At 35.1% G+C, this 21,154-nt stretch overlaps 3 protein-coding genes across 3 annotated transcripts; 1 reads left to right on the top strand and 2 right to left on the bottom strand.

Annotated features, from left to right (window-relative positions):
* Positions 1 to 750: 750 nt before the first annotated feature.
* LOC106130336 (beta-mannosidase-like) lies at positions 751 to 6,920 on the bottom strand. The gene is made up of 12 exons (XM_013329167.2): positions 6,763 to 6,920; positions 6,290 to 6,436; positions 5,708 to 5,856; positions 5,224 to 5,417; positions 4,485 to 4,743; positions 4,187 to 4,352; positions 3,850 to 3,975; positions 3,298 to 3,472; positions 2,650 to 3,220; positions 2,287 to 2,416; positions 1,682 to 2,067; positions 751 to 1,151 (listed from the first exon to the last, which is right to left on the bottom strand). The coding sequence occupies exons 1-12, from the start codon at positions 6,887 to 6,889 to the stop codon at positions 903 to 905; spliced, it is 2,679 nt and encodes an 892-aa protein (XP_013184621.2). The 5' UTR covers positions 6,890 to 6,920; the 3' UTR covers positions 751 to 902.
* Positions 6,921 to 8,713: 1,793 nt separating this feature from the next.
* Positions 8,714 to 12,915, top strand: LOC106143413 (uncharacterized). Its single transcript, XM_013345491.2, has 6 exons — positions 8,714 to 8,795; positions 9,499 to 9,681; positions 10,289 to 10,433; positions 11,078 to 11,221; positions 11,535 to 11,748; positions 12,034 to 12,915. Exons 1-6 carry the CDS (start codon positions 8,714 to 8,716, stop codon positions 12,865 to 12,867), a joined length of 1,602 nt encoding a protein of 533 aa, XP_013200945.2. The 3' UTR covers positions 12,868 to 12,915.
* A 34-nt stretch (positions 12,916 to 12,949) lies between these two features.
* On the bottom strand, positions 12,950 to 20,395 carry LOC106143421 (cytochrome P450 6a2). The gene is made up of 5 exons (XM_013345503.2): positions 19,601 to 20,395; positions 19,315 to 19,517; positions 16,446 to 16,694; positions 15,482 to 15,733; positions 12,950 to 14,256 (listed from the first exon to the last, which is right to left on the bottom strand). The coding sequence occupies exons 1-5, from the start codon at positions 20,248 to 20,250 to the stop codon at positions 13,985 to 13,987; spliced, it is 1,626 nt and encodes a 541-aa protein (XP_013200957.2). The 5' UTR covers positions 20,251 to 20,395; the 3' UTR covers positions 12,950 to 13,984.
* Between the last annotated feature and the right edge of the window lie 759 nt (positions 20,396 to 21,154).

Below are 21,154 nucleotides of genomic sequence, written 5' to 3'. Positions count from 1 at the left end.
TATGAAATATATTTTAATTTCAATATTTAAAGCGTAATAGGTTTCTTGTGAGCGCTTGAAAGTCTAACGGAACATGAAAATTCACAGCTAACTGATACTCGCAATACCTAATCTCGTATCTCGCACATAATAAATATATTCAAACTTACCATTTAAGTTTCTGAAATTAAAAAACGACAAGATATTGTCACAGTTTCATTACACTGATTTAAAATTTATTATTTATCGCCAACAAGATTCTTAGTAACACAGTCGCGGCCAAATACGACAAGAGCTGCAGTATAGCGCTATTTTGAGACTGCGCAACACTTTCCAAGGCGTCATTGATACCGGTTTAGTTACACACACAACAAAACTCTTACAGCGTTATTTTATGTACATACATTGCCGTAACTCTTGCTTGTTGTCTTTATAAAGCGGTTGTAGCTGTTATTTTGTTAGCTACTATAGCGCGATTGTAGAACTGATACCATCCTAAAAGCCTAGATATTTAAGGTTTAAATTTGCGCTAATATCTAACACGCCTTCTGCATGACTAGTCTGTGAAGGTTATGGCGTAATCAATAACCTTTTAACGGCCACTGTAGAGCTTCTTACGGCGCATGTGTGCCAGTTGGGAAACCTACTTTATTTCTTTCTTTCGTCGTGTTGTTGTAGAGTTCTCTAAATTATTTAATTCATAAAAACTAAGTCATTTAACCACGGTAATAAGTTTAGTTAGCGCAAATTATTTAAAAAAGAAGATGATACTGCATGTTAAAATATAGTTTTAATTTTATCTATATAAATATTTACATAATTTTGTAAATTAATATTATTTTTACATTTTAATATTCTCGTATTTCTTACACATTTTTTCACACACACAACAGAAAGAATCCACTGCGCGCCTATAATTTATCTTAATTCATATAATATTGATATGTTATTGCATTCTCAATATATTTAGGCGACAATACATCTTTGCTAATAAAGTTGGTTCTAAGGTAAGGATTGGCGATTATGACTCCATTATCTTCAAAATAGCCGCTGTGATGATCATTAAATGCCTCACTAGTTTCCAGCCAAAGAAATAGTACTACTGTATCCACTTGTATATCTACTGGATAATAGAAATAATGTCCAGTTCTTCTAGGCCGCGACACATTTATCTGTAACCAATTAATAAAATAGTTTTACTCCAAATAAACGGCTTGTTTATAGTGTGTGTTATGCTAATAATCATTAGCTTTGTGGTTATCGGTAGAGTAGACAACTCTATCCCTTGCTAAGAAATATTTATCTTATCGAGCTGGTATCAGGCATTAGAAGCTGTCCAAAAGCTCATATCTTATGGGTGAATATCACCTATACGTTTCTCGGATCAGCAAGCTAAGAACGTAATATGATGAGGAAAATAATAGTGAGAGATACATACATACATATCGTCATCTCATACCCCTCGGGAATGAGAGATCCGACAGCCTTGAAAAGTACGATTGGCCACGTTCAGCTGTAAAGCTTCGTGTTGTAAATGAGATTCAAATAGTGACAGCCCTTCGTCTGCAAGAGGAATCCCGAAAGTATAAGCCTATCCCCAAGTCGACTTTTACGACATCCAGGGGAAAGCTATGAAGTGGTCGTATTTTTTCGATTGGTGCCGAAACCACACGGCACGGAATGAGAGATGAAATTAACATACCTGTATTCTTGGTTCCCTCAACCCTGAGATAGATTTAAACGGTTTAGGGAACACATAGTTGTATGGCGACGACGGTACACCCGGAGCTGTGAGTGTAAATCTCAAGAAGGTTTCATCTGTATTCAAATCCAACGTTGTTAATTTAATATCTTGTTTCTTAGCTGACAGTGCGTCTACATTGGCTGGATATGATTGAGACCTGATTGGTGTTAGACTGCTCCAGTTGAAAACCTCGACAATGATGTGGGCTTCGACTATAGGCACAAATCTGTCATTGATAAGGTAAACATCAACATCTTCGCTCAACAATGGCCTTGGGGAAACCAAGATGGGGGCAAAGAACCATTTGGCATAGTAGTGCAGCATCTTCCATTTTCCTCCATGTTCTGTAACAATGTACGGTAAGTTATGTTAACGACACTTTAAAACAAGTTGCTACTATATAATTATTTTCGTAATGAATTGTTTTTCCATACCTAGTTATTGTACCTACATATACAATAACGTGATAAGTGCATAAGTATCAATTAGCCTTTAGGAAAAGCATAAATACATTTATTGCAATGCGTGAAATAGAAATAGAAATGTTCTGATCCGACACATACCAATTCCAGACCAGGAAGGCGCTTGCCACACATCGTTCAGCTGCCAGTAGAGCGCCCCCATAGTATACCAGTCTGCCTGGCCCTGTCTGTAAAACTCGGACTCTGCTTTTATTGCCATTGCTTGACTGATCTAGAACCATAAAAAGAATTACCTTAATGATGGAGAAATTACGTTTATTTGTGAAACTTAACATGCTCTTGATAACTTGTTCTTCTTATAAAGGCTTTCTAGCTACCTATATAAATGTGGTAGTACTTCCGAACTATTAATTAAAACATTTTTTTAACTCATGTCTAATGACGATAAGATTTTATTCCTACGTGATTGTAAGTATTAAATTTTATGTCCTTAATCCTACACACCTGACTCTGAAACACAAATTTATCGAAATATTTTGGGTCATTCTCATCCAGTTTTAAATGTTTCTTCATCTGTTCTGCTATGTATGTATAACCATTGGGACTGTGTTGCCTGTGTTTTGAATATTCGCTATCTACACGGAAATCTTCAGGATTTTTTGTAGCAGTTCTCATTGTTGCAACAGAGGGCAGTGATTGGAAGCCATATTCTGAAGCGAATCTTGTTTGAGGATAAGTATTCATATCCCAGTTGTCTGATGTATAGCTGTAGTAATGACGATCTCCATAGTATGAATCAGAAGGATCTTCCGCTATGTATCCCTCTTGTTCAGATTTCAGGCCATTCGATGGACTTGAAACTATATATTCTTTATTGTCCACGTCTGTAACTATAGGTTTTATGGTATCTACATATAGTTTGATATACTCTTCCTTGTATTTTTCGAACTGGGATAAAGTATCATACCAGTTATCTCGTAGTGCTGATTCATTCTCATTGTTACCAGCCCACAGAGCGATAGAAGGGTGGTGTTGGAGGCGAATAACGTTTTGCAGTATCTCAATCTTCACGTTACTATAACAAAATGTAAGTATTTAAAATCAATCCTATATGTTAGAGGAAACTAAAGTTATTCATCATTTTCTACTTACTCTAAAAATTCAGGATATGCTGGATACATGGAACATGCAAAGAGGAAATCCTGCCAAATTAAAATACCCAGCTCGTCACATTTCTGGTAAAAGTAGTCCGACTCATAAATACCACCTCCCCACACTCGCAGCATTGCCATGTGTGCATCTCTAGCAGCTGTCAGTAGTCCATCAACTTAAAAATACGAAAGTATTTTAATTAAGAAATTTTGTATACCCAGACACATTATCTTATATACATATAAAATTCTCGTGTCACAATGTTCGTTCCTGTACTCCTACGAAACGACTTGACCGATTCTCATGAAATTTTGTGAGCATATTGAGTAGGTCTAAGAATCGGCCAACATCTATTTTTCATACCCCTTAGTGATAAGAGTTGACCACCCTTAACATTATTTTTAACTAGAAATTACTAAAAAAATATTTATATGGCAAAACAACGTTTGCTGCCGGGACAGCTAGTCTTATTATACATACATATATATATATATATATATATATTTATAATTTCTAATTGTTAGAACTCTTATCTACATAAAGGAATCTCACCTAATGATTTGTCACCTCCGTATTCAGGTAAAATGTGACCTGGAATCCAGTTGGAACCTTTCATAAACAGCGGATAGCCATTAATCTTGAAGTAAAATGTCAAACCTTGACCAGCAGTTGTATTACCTGCAAATTTAAATAGTAAAGTCAGTGGAAATAAACTTATAATCTCACCAGTTTCCCGGCGGAGACTTTATCTTTCCACGATCCCTGCATATTTTTTTCGCTTCAACCAAATGTATCACTCTTAAGGGAGTGATACATTTGGTACAATACAATACAATGCAGCTTGCTTAATAAGTCAAGCAAGCTGCATTTTACTTCAATATTATCTCACCGAGAACTCTTGAAGCATCCTCTTGTATCAATTCAATAGTTCGGAAACCAATTCGAACATGCTTTCTTGATACCTCTTCCCTGGCTCCTTGTGTTGACAAAAACACACGTAAATCATAAAGATTCTGCTCTCCGTATCCATTAGGCCACCAAAGTTTTATAAGGTCCTAAAAATAGCATTCAAGGAAAAAAAAATATTTTTACTCAAAGGAAAAAGTCATCGTCATTTTTAACATATTTTCGATTACATTCTTAGTAAGCTTCAAACCAAGACAAAAATCGTATATATATATTGTTACCTCATTTACAACCATGTCTATGTCTAATTCCGCGGTTCCATCCTCTTTAGTATGAACATTCACTTCCTTTTGAGCTCTTATAGTTTGACGCCCTTCTACCGATAACACAGCAGAGAGGTGGCCCTCAAGCTGTTTGGTAGAAAGACTTGATTCTAAATAAGTCTTAATTTTAAGACGCCACTTCGTATCTCCCTTCTCTGTAAATGTTGTAACTGATCTTATGATTGCACCATTGTAAAATTCTATAGTTGCTGGTTGCCTGAAATAAATGTAATAATGTTTTATCGATATTGTTCTGTTATTTCTTGGAGTAAATTATTTTGTCCAAATCAATGCATTGCAATAAAACAAGATGAAGTGTTGCCCTTCTTCGGCCGGTTACATCCTCGCCTCTCCGAAGAGAAGCCCCGGATGCGCCATTTGATGCTGGATTGGTTAAGTCAGGTTTTTAAATGGCATTACTCTAGGCTGACCTCCGCTTTGTAGGGGAACCTAACCAAATCATGTTTACACATTTAGTTGCCGGGCAGATTTCCTCACGATGTTTTCCCTCAGCACAATAGCAACGGTTAACAATTAAACCAATATACATAACTCAGAAAGGAGTCATTGGTACATGGTCGCGGTAGGATTAAACTTGTTCCTTCTTCGTGAAACGGTGTTGTTCTATTGTCCTTCTAACCAACAAGCTTTGAATGAAAGAAATTTAGTGTTGGGTTAACTTCTAAAACAGACTCACCAGATTCCAACAGAGGGGAACGCCGGTCCCCAGTCCCAGGAGAAAGATGCCTGCATCTTCCTTAGCTGATTGGCATGGCATTCCCCTTTGTATACAGACGGCACGCAATCAGGAGCGGTGAAATGATTGTCAGACAAAACGCGAGCTGCTTCTATGGGTGATGTGAACTCCACTTTTAGCACGTTCTCTCCCGCCTGGAAGGATATTTGTATGTTTGGTTGTTTTAATTTGTTCAATTAGTTTTATTTTCTACTTACATTACTTCTACATGTAAATACACCTTTTTAAAATTGAGAAAACTGGCTGACTAGACTAATTGACTTAAATATCAATGCATAACCCAAGTCGCTGTAAATTTCTAATGTGGCGAAGAGAAACCCTAAGAGGGAGTTTCCCGAAATTCCCACGGAAAATAAATTCACGCAATTTTTCATTTTACGCGGAAGGAGCCACAGGCATATTTCAGTATCTACATAGCACTCACCTTCAAATGATCTTTCACGTCGAAAACGTATCTCACGAACATGTTATTGGTGCTTCCAATTGGGGCATCATTAAGGTGAACAAACGCTACAGTGTCCAAACCGTGAAATACCAAATGCGCTGTTTTTGTTTCCATTTGGGCTTCATTTACTGAAACAAAGTGACTTTTGAATTTTAGTTAGCCTACTTTTTTTTTCAATTTTGGGTCTATTCTAGGACTTTGTATGATTGCATTTGCACATTCATAAAGCGCAGTAATGATGATAGAATTGCCAGTTGTGTCCAAAGTCTCATTAAAACGTAACTGCTATTAATCTCCAGGGCCGTCCCCGGGGTAAAAATGCTAGAAAGTTTATTATAGTACAACGAATAACATTGATCTATACTACAATATGACAAAAAGTTTAAGTTTGTAACTTTGATTGTTTATCTGTAAAGGCTAATCTTCGGAAATACTGAACCGATCATAAAAAATATTTCAAAGTTATAATGGAACATTACTATACTGTAATATACTATCTATGTATGTACTACTGGCGACGCCGTGGGATAACGTTAGTACTAAATAAAAACGGTTTATCACCATAAAATCTCCCCGTGTAAGTCCATGTATCGTAGGCAACCCATCGCGTTAGGACGTCGTTAAACCCACTAAAGATGTCTCCGATCATTCCAGCATTTTGTAGGTCCGAATAGATGCCGCCCGGCACCGTGGCAGGTAGCTTTTGACCTGGAAACACTTTTTCTTTAACTTTTGATGAAAACAAACGTTTTACAATTGGCATTGAATTTACCAAATAAATAGAAGAATATTTTTTTTAATTGATATTTGTTTATTTTATTTATTTAAAACTTTATTCAGCAGAGTAATTAAGCAAAATGTTAAAATATGAACCAGGGTGTGAGAACTTAACATAACAAGTTTGGCATGTCAAAGTTTTATAAAGTCCCATTCGCATCCACAAGGTTTTTACAATCTCTGATGGATTTAGACATTAACGTTTATTATTATTGTCAAGCAAATAAGTTTAAAGCTTAGTATTTGTTGGCACTTACTTCCATTTTTGTTCTCGACAGTCCAAACAGCATTTTTGGAACCCAAGTCTAATACATCTACCCTACAAAAAACATGATTTATGGTAGCTATCACCAAAACTGATACTACACAGCTCTTTTCAAACATATTCAAAGAATGTGGATTTTTTTTCTGTGGATGAGTATTTGTATCTTTTTGCTGGGATCAACAGTATCTCTTATCGCTTCAGATCGCTACATCTGACAAGGATGTTAGATAATACCAATAAAATATCGATAGAATACCGAAATTTTCTTAAAAGAAGGAATACACCACCTATCACAGAATTTAAATTTTAGGGTATTTAATAAAAGAAGTAGTTCATTTATTAATATTTCTGTTATCTGTTAAACCTACACATTCTTTTTTATAAGAATAAGGTATCCGATAATTTTATGTTTACCCAAATATCTCAACTATCGATAGAAACCTACGCATTGCTCCCATCACTTCAGACGTCTCCATTGGTGGGCTACCATCTGATAGTAATCTACTCAAGACATGAGCACATTTGGTAAAATATAAAATTGCATAACAATATATTAGACTGATCCCTACTCATATAGGTAGGTATTATAAATTCGGAAAGTTCTGCTACGACTAATTGCAATTTTTTATGTATGGATTTAACGTGCCGTCGTGGTTCCTGGTACTTTAGAATAGGATAGGACCACTCCATCTCTTTCCTATAGATGTTGTAAAAGAGGAATAATGGATAAGCTTATAAACTACATACATACATACATATGATCACGTCTATATCCCTTGCGGGGTAGACAGAGCCAACAGTCTTGAAAAGACTGAATGGCCACGTTCAGCTATTTGGCTTAATGATAGAACCGAGATTCAAATAGTGACAGGTTGCTAGCCCATCGCCTAAAAGAGGAATCCTAAGTTTATAAGCCTATCCCTTAGTCGCCTTTTACGACATCCATGGGAAAGAGATGGAGTGGTCCTATTCTTTTTTGTAATAGTGCCGGGAACCACACGGCACTTATAAACTGTTTATTTGAAACTATTGATTACAAAAAATAATACAATCATCCCAGTCGGAATGTCTTTCTGCCAACCGCAATAAAAAATGAGAAATCACAAATGAATCGTGTTTTCCACATAAATTATATTTAAGAGAAGTAATGGAATATGTATAACTAATAAGGATTGAAAGCTATGGAAGTATACATTTCGTGTTTCTACCCAATAAAAGATAAACAAAGTGCTAAGTGTGTTAGCACTTTGTTTATCTTTTATTGTAATCAATAAACATAGGTACCTATATCTTATCATGTTTTATTATATTCCTCTTGTCGTTGACTGCATACGGATATTTCTTCAAGTATCTTATCTCTTGTGTAATTTATTTTTGTTTTTATCAACATCTAATAACAACATCTTATCTCAAATTTGATAAAGCTATGCACTCGAAAGCCTGATGATATAAGTTAGGTAATGTTTAGGTAAGAATTTTTGGAGAGAGGATAGAAGACCTAAATTGTACTCGTTTAATGGCGATCCACACATGCCGCCGGGTTTGCAGGTTTCTACGACCAGCGACTTCCTAGATACATATATTATAAAACAAATATAACATGATTTGAATATTTTTTCCCTGGATACGATTAATGTGCCTTAATTAACGACATCCATGGCAAAGAGAGGGAGTGGTATATTTAAAAGTTCTGGGAACCTCACTATACTTTTCTTATACCAAGTTAACTAACTTACTGTTGTTGTTACAAACTTCGTCAGCAAATGTAACCTTTTCTGTCTTTTAGCTTTCATCATTCTGGTGTCAGACAGTGAGAGTGTCAAGTGAGAAATTAGATATATTTAAAAGATCTTTAAACTCTCTTGAATCACTGATATTTCTTAAACCAATATATTAATTGATTAACTTTTGTTATGTTTCTCTCCTAAAATAAGCGTTATATAATGCCGAGTAATAGGGTTTGTCTTCTAGAAGAATATAGATTAATTGAAAAAAGTGAGCATGAAGTAAATGGCATTTGGAAAGGTAGGCGAAACAGATTTCTAATAGGTATTCCTAAGAGTGGTCTGTAAAATCATTATTATTAAAAAATATCTGTTACATCAATCAAGCCAAACAATATGTGAAAAAATATATATTTATGTATATAGGTAATTATAATTTAATTTAACCACAATTAGTGTAAAAATTTTCTAGATTCTCTTTTTAAGTATGGAATGCTTGCATCTTGTTCGGTGTAGGTGTTGATATTGTGGCCGGTCCTTTTTTCTATTGTAGTACCTACTTAAAACTTGCTATTGCTACGAGCTAAGTACCAATAAATGTAATCTCCACAGTCATATCATTTAAAGGTTCAGCGTCAAATTATCACGAACGTAGGTACTTGATGATTTTTTTTTTAACTGGTCACGTACTTATTTGTTCTTTAATAGAAATATGCCATGGAGTCCCAGCACTTTAAAATAGGATCACTCCATTTCTTTCCCATGGATGTCGTAAGGGATAGGGATTGAGTTTCTTCTTTTAGGCGATGGGCTAGCAATTTATCACAATTTTTGAATCTCAATTCCATCTCTAAGCCATCCTGAACGTGGTTTTTCAGTCTTTGTGAGACTGATGGCTCTGTCCGCCCCGTAAGGGATAAAAACATGATTATGATAATGCATACATATAGTCACATCTATACATATATACAAGGCGTGACTATATGTATGTATAAACGTTGCAGGCGCCCACATCTTATTATTCTTTCTGGCGTTCGTGTTTGGCTGCTTCTGTACTTTCTGCTTCCATATGCTCATGTACATGTTCGACGAGAAATGTGTGCTTTTTCCTAAGCTCCAAAGCTTAACTTCGCTGCGACACAACGTCATATACGAATTCATACCTATTGATAAGGATTCAGCCGATAGTACGTATTAACAATTATGCATTCTAATGTAACGTGAAAATAACCGAATATGCTCAACAACTTCTCTGCCGGTTTTGAAATTGGACACGTCTTTCTAGTCTTTTTAAATAAAGTCTCGGTCTTCCGTATTCAATAAATTTGATACGTTTTTTGAGAATGGTATATTCATTGCCAAATTGCTTTTATCAAAATTCTAATATTATTGCATTTTGTGATTTTTACGGATTGAATACTATTGGACCTTTATGCGTCGAACGCCACAGACAACGAAGAGAAATCTTATGGTTCTCGGCACTTTAGGTTAGGACTACTCTATCTCTTTCCCATGGATGTGATAAATGGGGACTAAGGGATAGTCTAATAAACTGGAATTTTGCATTAAGGCGATGAGCTAGCATCCTGGCACTATTTGAATCTCAATTCCGTCATTAAATCTTACAGTCTTTGCGAGACTGTTGGCTGTCTACCCCGTAAGTGATAAAGACGTGACGTGATTATATATTAGAGTTGCCTATTAATACTATCTCTGCCTACCCGTCCGGGAAAGAGGCGTGATTTATGTACATATGAATGTAGTTGCCTATTGTTATCATACCGCTTTGTGCAGTGCCTGTGGATTTTCTCAGCACACAGTGGCTGGAGAAGAGCGCATGTTACCTTCCAACCTATGTGCCCCTGGTCTCAGCAATCTTCGGCCTGGTATGGACCACAATGTTCCTCATGTGTTCGACGGGCAGCCGGACTTTATCTGGGTATCTATGGGATTTCCTAAATTAACAATTCATAACTTCCTACAAAACCCTTAAAAATCATATGAAATTAAAATTATACATATACCTATTAAGAAATCGAAATACCTATATAACGTTACTCTATCGAAAATATCATAATCCTTGAAAGTACAGCTGCGGCTAGTAACAGCGGCATTAAAATGCAAACAATTCCACGTGAATGACCTCACAATGCCAGCTATTACATGAACGCATACATAATAAATAGGCAATTAAATAGAGAAATATGTTCGAAATAAACATAGCCAAGGGTGCAACGTTTACGAAATTCTACTATATCTAAAGTATGTCATTACGAAAGTAGCATTTTTTTTGTAATTAGAATAGTCAGTGTCAGATATTTATATATCTGGAAACAGGAATAATATTTTTTTATGTTTTGACAAAAAGACACAACATACACATTAAATATTAGACTCATCATTATACACGCACAATAATGCGACAAGAGAAAGATCTTTAGAAAACGACAAAAAAATTATCTGTCTGTATACTGCAAATATTTTTTTTTAAATAGGTTGAATTCATGCTGGGCCATGAAACGTATTAATTATTCCGACGCTAGACTCAGACTACCTAACTTGCTTAATGAAACAAATATCTAGTTTACAGCGGCCATGGCGCATTTTGCCACCGGTGTTTATATTTTCATTAGCGATGGGTGGAGTATGCATCTACTCGTCATCGATGACTCACAATGGACTGGAAGAACTCTGTCTGAAGCTCAGCGAGATCACTGGCAGCCCTACGTGAGTTATGTCTTAGTAGAACCTATAAAACAACTTCATATAAGTTACTCCCAGTCGGTAACTATTAATTACTCTGACCATTCACGTTTACTTAATAACAGGATTATCTTTATTTCTGAATCTAAACGGTATTTATTTTTTCAAATCTTTTCGGAATATATGTACTTGTAGGCCTTATTTGATGTCCCTATAAATATTTTCAGCAGCATGTTCCTAAATGTGGTTTACTTTTTGTGGAATTGTAAATTAGAAATCCAAAGGATACCTATTATTTAAAGCTTAATAATAACATCTAGATATCATCAAATTCTAGTTGCACCTACACGGTAAACGTAGCTACCTTAGTATACGAGCGAAGAATCAGGGGTGTCTACCAAGCGACGAGGCTGACCATACTGACTGCGTGGCTTCACACCTTCTGTTGGCTAATGTCGGCTGTGCTGGCTCTGGCGAGGATCATTATGGTCGTTGACTTCCAACTCGTGCGCATTAATGTCGACCTCATTGGAGACACCGATAAAATGCTGGTTACTACATTTTCATATGTATTGATGACACGATCTTGACCACGTGGCTACAAGCCTGCTGGCTGATGTTGTCTGTTCTGGCCCTCGCGAGGAAAATCATGGTCCTCTACTTCAATACAAGTTCGACCTCTTATTTAAGTTGTTAGCAACATTTTAATATCTAGTTGCATTACAATATTTAGCCATATTTTTTTTATCCTTGTGATAGTTGATGATGGTTATCTTAAATAGCGACAAAAAGAAATAAGTGAACTTTAAAATCCTACTCAAATATTTTCCTTTCAGGAAAAAAAGGAAACACATGTCCGAACTGTATCGCCAGATCGATGGTTATATACTTCTAATGCGTCATTAACTTCAGTAGTATCTACAGGTGTCAATAAAGTTCAGTTTAAGAGTAAACTTGCGGAATCTGAAAATAAGGATAAAGATCCGGATAATACTACTAACATGATGTGTATGTTGTACTATGACGACAAACCACCAGTAACTAGGTCTACTTCAAACCTTTCATTAGTTCCAGAAGAAAGAATTAAATTGGCTAAGAAACGAATTTTTGTATCAATAAAAAAAGAGCACTATTTCATTGCGCAAATGGTATTTGATCTAGTTAATAATCTAAAACTGCCGGAGTCACCTGTTATGAGTATAGAACCTGGGTCCCCACCGAGCCTCGTGCTAGAAGTAGTACGCCAGTTTGGTCACTCAAGAATTACGTCTCTAACTAATTCGCGACTATCAGACGACAACGCAGAAGAGCAAAAGAAAATAATTGAAAGACTTTGGCCACGAGAAAAAACTAATCTTTTTGAATCTAGATCAGAATTTTCTGTAGCTTCTTCATCAAGAGGAAAGCCCGAACCCCACAGAGATTCAATTAAAAAAGGTATAGTAAAATCTACCCAAGTGAGTAACAAGAAAGATAAAGAATGGAAAGGAGAAGATAAATCTAAATCTAGTATGAAACACGTGTCTATTCAAACAGATAAGAAGCGTAAAAGAAGGCCCAAAGAGAAGGCACAAAATGTTAAAGATAATACTTCTGATACATCTTTAGGCAGTAATGAAGCCAAAGCAAGTAAGGAATCACAGACAGATAAAAAAGAAAAACAAGACTGAGCTTCCTTTTTTGAAACTTAAGATATAGGATAATAAGATTTGATATTTTTTAAAGCACATTTAATTGTGATATTGATTATTATCATTACTTCAACAAAGCCCTGCCCTGTAAGATTGTGTACACTTCTTAGTGCACTTTGTTAAATTACACAGTTAATGTTTACATCTACTTACATCGTTTTATTATGTCCACTTTAACCAACTAGATGTTCGTACGAGTAATAACGTTTTTGTGGCTATAAATAGCTCTTACATAAAAAGGCGATTTTAATTATTTGAATCGTTAAAAAGACTGAGATATCATTCTCTAGGATTTTCGGCTTAAAATTTAATTATAGAAACATAGTCAATAATTTATTAAAAGTAAAAATTTGTAGAAGTCAAACTTTTGAATTTCTATATAGATAGTATTACAATACACTTAAACAACATTTAGAAAAAATAATTTATTTACAAAAATTCAAAGGATTGCACACTTCTCCTCTACATAAGTACAAGTACCTACATTCACCATTTGTAATACCTTACAAAATAATTGTTTTTCGTAACCCGAATACCACACGAATTGTAATGCCCTCACTTACCACATCTATATTAGAATCTCAAGTGTGCTATTTTTTATTCAATTATTTTAAAACTTAATTTCCAAAAATCCTTCCTTAAGGTATACTTCAAGGATCTCAACGTATGTCTTTGGATAAATTTATTAATCTCAGCAAAACCCGTAATCGGGTATTGGTTTGCATGAAAGAGTATGTTTTACCATAACAAAATTCACCACATAGGTTTTGTCAACAGTGCTGATATCCATTTTCTTGTTCTGCACGTTTACGCAAATAGTATAATTTTCCTAAAAATATATCGAATGGCGTATAAATTTTTATCAATTCTTCGGTCATTCCTTCACTTTTTAGCAACAGACATTAAGATCTCAAACTCGCATCAAATCGTACATCTTCAGCCACACATATTGTCACTTCTTTATCCCTGACAAGAAAGCGAGCTCTGCATAGCTAAACTTAAGAGGTCACGTTTACCTACATTGTAATCGCAAACGTTATTCATATTTCAGAATATTATTGCAACACGCACACAACATAATCTCACTAACAAGTTGTCACTGTGGAGGCTTGAATTCTGTATTATTTATGATATCAGGTTTGCACTTTGTATTATTGTTTATCTGTGAAACAGTATTAACCTGTAAAGCCTTCATATTGTTATTGTTTAGTTCCTTCAATCGCAGCCACACTCCGCCGTCTGCCGAACAAACCAGACATGAGGGGTTCACTTTCACGGGCACGGCCGTTCGTTTGTCTAAATACAATTCGTATTTTTGGAGAATCTTCACTAATGCCATCTTCGACTGGATATACCCTTGTTTTACGCCTGAAAATATATAAAAATTATTAATATTAATCAATATTATCGTTAATGAATTATCACGTAAGCAAGTTAAATATACAGTCACACTTAACAAGTGTTTTCCCCCTTATGACTTCCTCATGACAGACTCAAGAGACAGCTTAAAGACCACGTTCAGCACCACGACAGGATAATATAATGATAAACATCCGCCAAAACGCAAACGGCTCAAGGGCATAAATTTAACTGAAATAAGCATATGTAAAATCTTGTTTGTTAAGCGGTTCACACACATGCACATCACGTGTTGATGTCAGTTTGCATCACGCCTTTGGCAAATCAAAAGTTAGCACTTTTATAAATCTGAGTCAATAATTTTCTATTTTATCATACTTAAAAAAAACACGTTCCAATATAAAAAGCTACTAATTCTGTAACTTAAAAGGTAATAATGACTTTAATTTATAAGTTTGCCAGGCACTATTAGAAATTTACTACAAATTTGTAACCACACTTCCTTTATCAAAAAATCTTGTGTGATTAAAGCACGAATATTTTCTTATGCATAATACAAAAGCTATATTTTTCTGTCATAGTAAAGAGACCTTGACTAATGAAGGTACCATAGGTGAAGGGTATCTTAGTATTTAAAAAACAATTACTACCTATTCATCATTCTATTATTAGCGTTACCTTCTGTTAGAAATTAATTAGACGAACTTGGCATCCAAAAGGTCGCACTTGAGATAAGATAAAGTTTAGTTGAAGCGATGCGTGACCTAAAGGTACAACCAATGCCATACCTCGCTTATTATATGAACAATGATGGAAGTCAATTTTAATATCAACAAACACGTTAAAATTGTTTATAGGAAATCCACCCACTAGGTTAATTGGTGGCCTTACTGCAGACCGCTTCCAATAACCTGGCCAACAAACCAAATAACGCCCTGGCGGAAATATTTGGGGTGTCTTCTTATTATTTGGGGTATCTTTGGGCTGCTTAGACAGAGAACTTGAGTACAAACTTAATGAAGTGTTTAGAATATTAACCAAAATAATAATACCTATAGGTAGGTCTATTTTATTATAGATGGTTTATTTCCAAGTAACACATAGTTTTACAGAAATAGCTCTCTTATTCAAAACCCATATCGGTTCAAATATTCCTAGGCCTACTATATACACTGCAATAACTAGGGTTAACTTCCCCATTTCTTGGTGGGGGGCTAAGAACAAAATCACCAACCTAAACACTTCCGTGGTCCTTCACCAAACGGCATCCACTGGCATGGGTGTAGTTTCGCCTTCTTCTCCGGTATGAACCGATCCGGGTCAAACTTTTCCGGGTCCGGGAACATGTCTGGGTCCATGTGGATCGCCTGCACGGGCACGAACACCAGGGTGCCCTTCTCGATGACCAGGTTCGTGTTGGGAATTGTGTAGTCCTTGTTGCATCGCCGGAACAAGGCTCGCATAGACGGATACATTCTCATTGTTTCTGTTGGAAGTCAAAATGATAAATATTTGAATTTAATGCACAAGTATTCAAATTTCAAATTTTTCTTAATTTTTTTTTCTACACAAACTTAAATCATAATAGGTATTTACAGAAAAGTTAACTATAACGATTTAAGAAAGATTAAGTTTGTGAGAAACTGGTGTCTGAACTAAGCGAGGCTTGTACCTCAGTACACCAGCCTCTCCCCACAAAGAGTATCTACTTATACAACTAACGAATATGAATAGAATAAACATAATAATATACCTAACAGCGGAATGAATTAGAGAGAAAATTAAACTTATAGTTTTAGTTGATGAAAACATCTTAGCATTAAAATTCCTATGTAAAAGTATTTTAACTTACATTTATATTAAAGGATTTTAGGGCCAAACAAGTTTTCTAGTTACGTTCCGCGTGCGGCTTTGCTCGCGTGTAAATTCAAATTTATTCATCAGTAGTTTCTGCTATAAACATACGTTATAAGTTCATTAGGTTACCTAGGTACTGTAAAACTTTCAAATTTTCGTTCAAATTCTTATTTTTTCGCAGTTTTTAAATAAGCCATTGTTAACCCCTACATTTTATTGCTGCGCAATGAGACTAGTAGGTTTGTCCGAAAATTATCTCGTGGTAATCGTTCATACGAAAAAAAAATCCTACTTTCACTAAAATCTTAAAACCATCTAGAAAATCCACTCAAAGAACATACCATCAAGCACCATATTGAAATAGTGCATTTCGTTCTGCGCATCATACGTGCATTCCCCATTATATTTTGCCAGCACTGTATTTATTTCTTCCCTTACTCGGTCCTGGATGTGCGGGTTCTGGGCTAATTGGTAGGCAGCAAACTGGCCCGTGGTAGCTGAGGTTTCGTACCCAGCTATCATGTAAACCATTGTATTAGCGGCTACGTCCTTCATCGAGAATGGGAAATCATGGATGTGTTTCACGTTACCTGCCAAAGTCAACACAATTATAACTTTAAACTTATAAATAATCGTATATGAATGTTAGTATGAACTAGCTATTGCCCGCGGCTCTGCCCGCGTGTAGGTCGCTGTGGAAACTACAATTATCCAGATCTTTAATACACTTAAACTTAATTATATAGTTTCCTATGCCTGTGCCAATTTTATATAGCCATTATACTGTCTTACATCGAGGCTCACTCAATCTATGTAATCTGTCTTGTATATATTTATTATTAGTTATTAATTGCTACCCTATCCAACTGAAAATAATAACATACATCCTATCACATATTATATTAGTCTCGTATAAAGATCAATCTGTACGCACCGTAAGATTTAAATATTGATTTGATGTCACATGAAAATCAAATAGTACTTAGATTGGATTGACACTGACATCACAGCACCATTATCTCATACAAACAAAAGTAACATAAACATAATTGCAAATTAATAATAGCGTTCTTAAATTTAAAAGGCCAAAGTGCATGGATTATAAATAGATTACTGACAGCTTTGCAAATTACACGGAAATATTTATATGCAAAAAACATTATAATTTAAATTAATTGAAATAGTTTTGTATTCGGTTATTTATAATATAATTATTATCTAGTATATTATAGTTATAAGTGTATTTATAGCATTTAAAATTGGTGTCTTCATCTTATTCATGTGTTTTTTTTATTATCAATTTGTTTTACAAAATATATTTTATACATCTTTATCATTTTGAAAAGGAACAATTAGTAACTAGGTTTTTGTTTTTTAACTTGTAGATATAACACATATACACACACAAATATATATCTATAATAAAATAGTAGAAATATTTTGTCTGTACATTTTGTATTTTTGACTGAAATGGATAGAGGGACACTTAGAATGAATAATAGAAAGCAAAAATATTTTTTTGAATTTCTTGTCTGTCTGTCTGTATGTATGATCACGATTATCTCCGAAAATACTAAACCGATTTACTTCAAACTTTCACCAGTTGCTTTGTTTTAACTCAGAAGAACATTTAAAGTTTGTTTCATCAAAATCGGTTCACTAAAAAAAAAGTTATCGACATTTGAATGAACTCAAGGCATGAGTTTGCCTGCAAATAAGTTACGAAATTTAAAATTCAAAGTCATTTATCATTATACGACAGCATTATACCTATAACATATAAATATAAGTGAAAGGCGACTAAGGGACAGGCTTATAAACTTGGGATTTTTAGGCGATGGGCGAGCAACCTATCACTATTTGAATCTCAATTCTGTCATTAAGCCAAATTGCTGAACGTGGCCATTCAGTCTTTTCAAGCCTGTTGGCTCTGTCTACCCCGCAAGGGATATAGACGTGACCATATGTATGTAGTCTACACGACACCACCGCGACGGCCTCGATGGTCCAGTGGTTAGCGAGTGAGACTGGGAAGTTAGGTCCTAGTTCGAGTCCCAACAAAAACAAGATATGGTTTTTTAATAATATTTTTTTTTGTGTTGTTGGAGTATTTTATTTAAAAAAACTGAAAATCAAAATACTACATATAATAAAAGGGTAAAAATGTTTTGTCTGTACATTTAATATTTTGACTGAAACGGATAGAGAATTTTTTTTTAATTTTTTGTCTGTCTGTCTGTATCTGACTGTATGATTAAGATTCAACTCGAACTTTACGCGGACGAAGTCGCGGGCAACAGCTACTATATATATATATATATTCAAAATGATAAATAATATATATATAACAAATATATGGGTGTGAAACTCGAACCCACCAAAACCACACGGTGCCAATCTGCGCCATTGAGGGTGCAAGTCAATGGTGTATACCTACGATACGACGGCCCATATAACACAATAGAAAGTTGTGTAAATAGTGCATTTTAATTAGTTGTTAGTCGCGGCAGTAAGTATTCAACCCATGTCGCCTGTAGTAACTTAGGTATCCTCAATACGGGCAATACTCTCGTAACAATAATATCCATTTGTATACAACTCTCGCAACTTTAAGAGGCGTAAGATTTACACCACAGTAGAATAGAAACCAGTTCAATAAATCCTAGACGTCGTTAGAAGCAACTTAGGAAAAAATAAGTTTCACGAAGCCTAAAATACAGCAAGAGAAAGCCTCAGGATTGCGAAGATTTTGCGAAGATCACATCTTTGTCTTTTTCGGGGTTTACAGAGCTAATACTCTAAAATCTAAGGTTATATTAAGCTTAAGCATAACAAGTTGCTTTAGCTAAATATGGCCTTAGATGCAGTCTGCAAACTAACACACTGAGATGATGATGAGTTGTTTTCGATGTTGTTTTAATGAAATATTATTTCGCTTTAGACCCAGCCTGAAAAGGCAGATTTTTTCGGCTTATTGTACATAGAACGAAACCAATTTTATATTTATTTAAATTTTACAAAAGAACATCTGTGAACAGGAATTAACTGCTGTGAATTGATTAGCATACGAATGTGTATCGTTATTAAACATGATATGATTGCTCAAATTAGGTAAAACCACAAAACCAAATCTCTGTTTAACTTGATCCCAACGACACCGATATATATCAATAATTATACAGGTATTTATTAACAAGAACATATTCTTACCCTTTTCGTCTACAAACTGTCCATTTCTCAATTCTATAAGTGTCTGCAGGAAGTCGTTTCTTTTGTAACCGTGTTCCTCGCGATATGCGACCGTCTGCTTGACAAGCCCGTAGAAAAAGTTTTCCACCCGCGGGCTTATCCGCTTTATACGCAACTTGTCGAACGCATCCGGCGCAATGAAGGCGAATGCTCGAATTAGCGTCCTGTACAAAATTCACTCACTGAACTTCCAATAATTTATTACTCGCTACCATTCCACATTTACTGCATTGAACAAAACACTTACCAATACCAGGAGCGAGTCTCAAAATATTCACGCCCTCTATTAAAAAACTCCGAGTCTGGATTGTTTATTCCATTGCACTCTACCCCAAACCCTATATTAGCTATAATTTCCATGGCATATCTACCATAAAATTCAGAGAAATTTATAGCTTCTCCGTTAGAGTGTAACAAGTCCGCGTAATTTCTTGCTTCATTCGCTATACCTTCCACCATAGGAAACATTGACTTCAGCTTTCGTGAAGAAAATGTAGGTGACATTTTGAGCCGTAACAGCCTCCATGGTTTTCCAAATATGTTAAATAAATTTTCAGCCAAGGGATCGCCGACTCCTCCAGAATACGTTCCACGAGATTGGAAGTGATCGAAATCTTTAATTAAAATATGTTTAGCTATTTCCAAATCATTTACACATAATACAGGCCGGTAAAAGGAGTACATCCCGACATAGGGTAAATGTTTGAATTGATTGTAAACGTCGCAGTATGGTTGGAAAAACTGAATTTTTCCTTTGATCACATCGCGTATATTACCATACGGAAAAATAGGTTTGGGACCGTCGAGCCCCTTTCGTGACCAGTATGAAAACTTGTGTTGAAACCATAAGTATGTCAAAATGAATGCTATTGACAATAATATTAAGAACACTGCCATTTTGTTAAACTAAATTATTCACTTCACTGTCACTTTTTTTATTTAAATAAGGTAATGATTTTGTGAAATGGATACATTATTTTAAATGTAGATCTGTGCGTGCGCTCTCGCAATGGTTGCGACTCCAGCAGCAACTGGCACACGACGGCTGCTCACTGCCGCATACTGGATCCAACATTTCAAAATAAAGCTAACTAAGGTCAGCCGGCTTATGAATGAAAATACCTAAGAAACAACGTGTATGTCAAAGGTTTACATTAAACTTGTAGTTTGTCTATCATAAAATAATAGCTTGTACGTTTTATGTAACTGTTGCATTAATAAAATCTACACTCTTTACAGATACATCGGCATGTGACATGTGAGCACCTTTTCAACAAAAATCGTTGTAAGGAATTCAAAGATATTTATTTCAATTTTGTCACGAGAAAAACCAAGGTAATACAGAATTGATAATATAAATTTTAAATACGCTGACATGATACCCTACTCAACTAGGATCTTGACAATATTATTTGTACTCGCGTTCTCGAAAACGAAATGAACGATTTCATTTATATGTATTTGAAATGAAGGTACTTATAGGGTAAAATCCCAAAAAAGTAAAATCGATCTAGCTGGCCCCACATCCAGAATATTTCTAAATGCGAATTTGCGGAAACAGCTTAATAACGGTCTTGATGAATTTTAGATTTAACAATAACCAATTGGAAATGCGTTAAACTATCATTTTTGAAAATACAACTTGAACCTCAATTTTAATGTTGTATAATCAGCCAATACGTAAAATTACTTATTTAGTTTTCTCGAGACCACATATAACTCGATGTCCTTGCACTGTCATGCAATAACGAATTTCAATATGGGTTAGTAGGTACTTGCCTAACAGTAAAAAAAAGTAAGT

The sequence above is a fragment of the Amyelois transitella genome, chromosome 18 (assembly GCF_032362555.1).
Source record: "Amyelois transitella isolate CPQ chromosome 18, ilAmyTran1.1, whole genome shotgun sequence".
NCBI classification, from domain to species: Eukaryota; Metazoa; Arthropoda; class Insecta; order Lepidoptera; family Pyralidae; genus Amyelois; species Amyelois transitella.
Note: the sequence above shows the minus strand (reverse complement) of the source record. Positions and strands in the feature narration are given on the sequence as shown.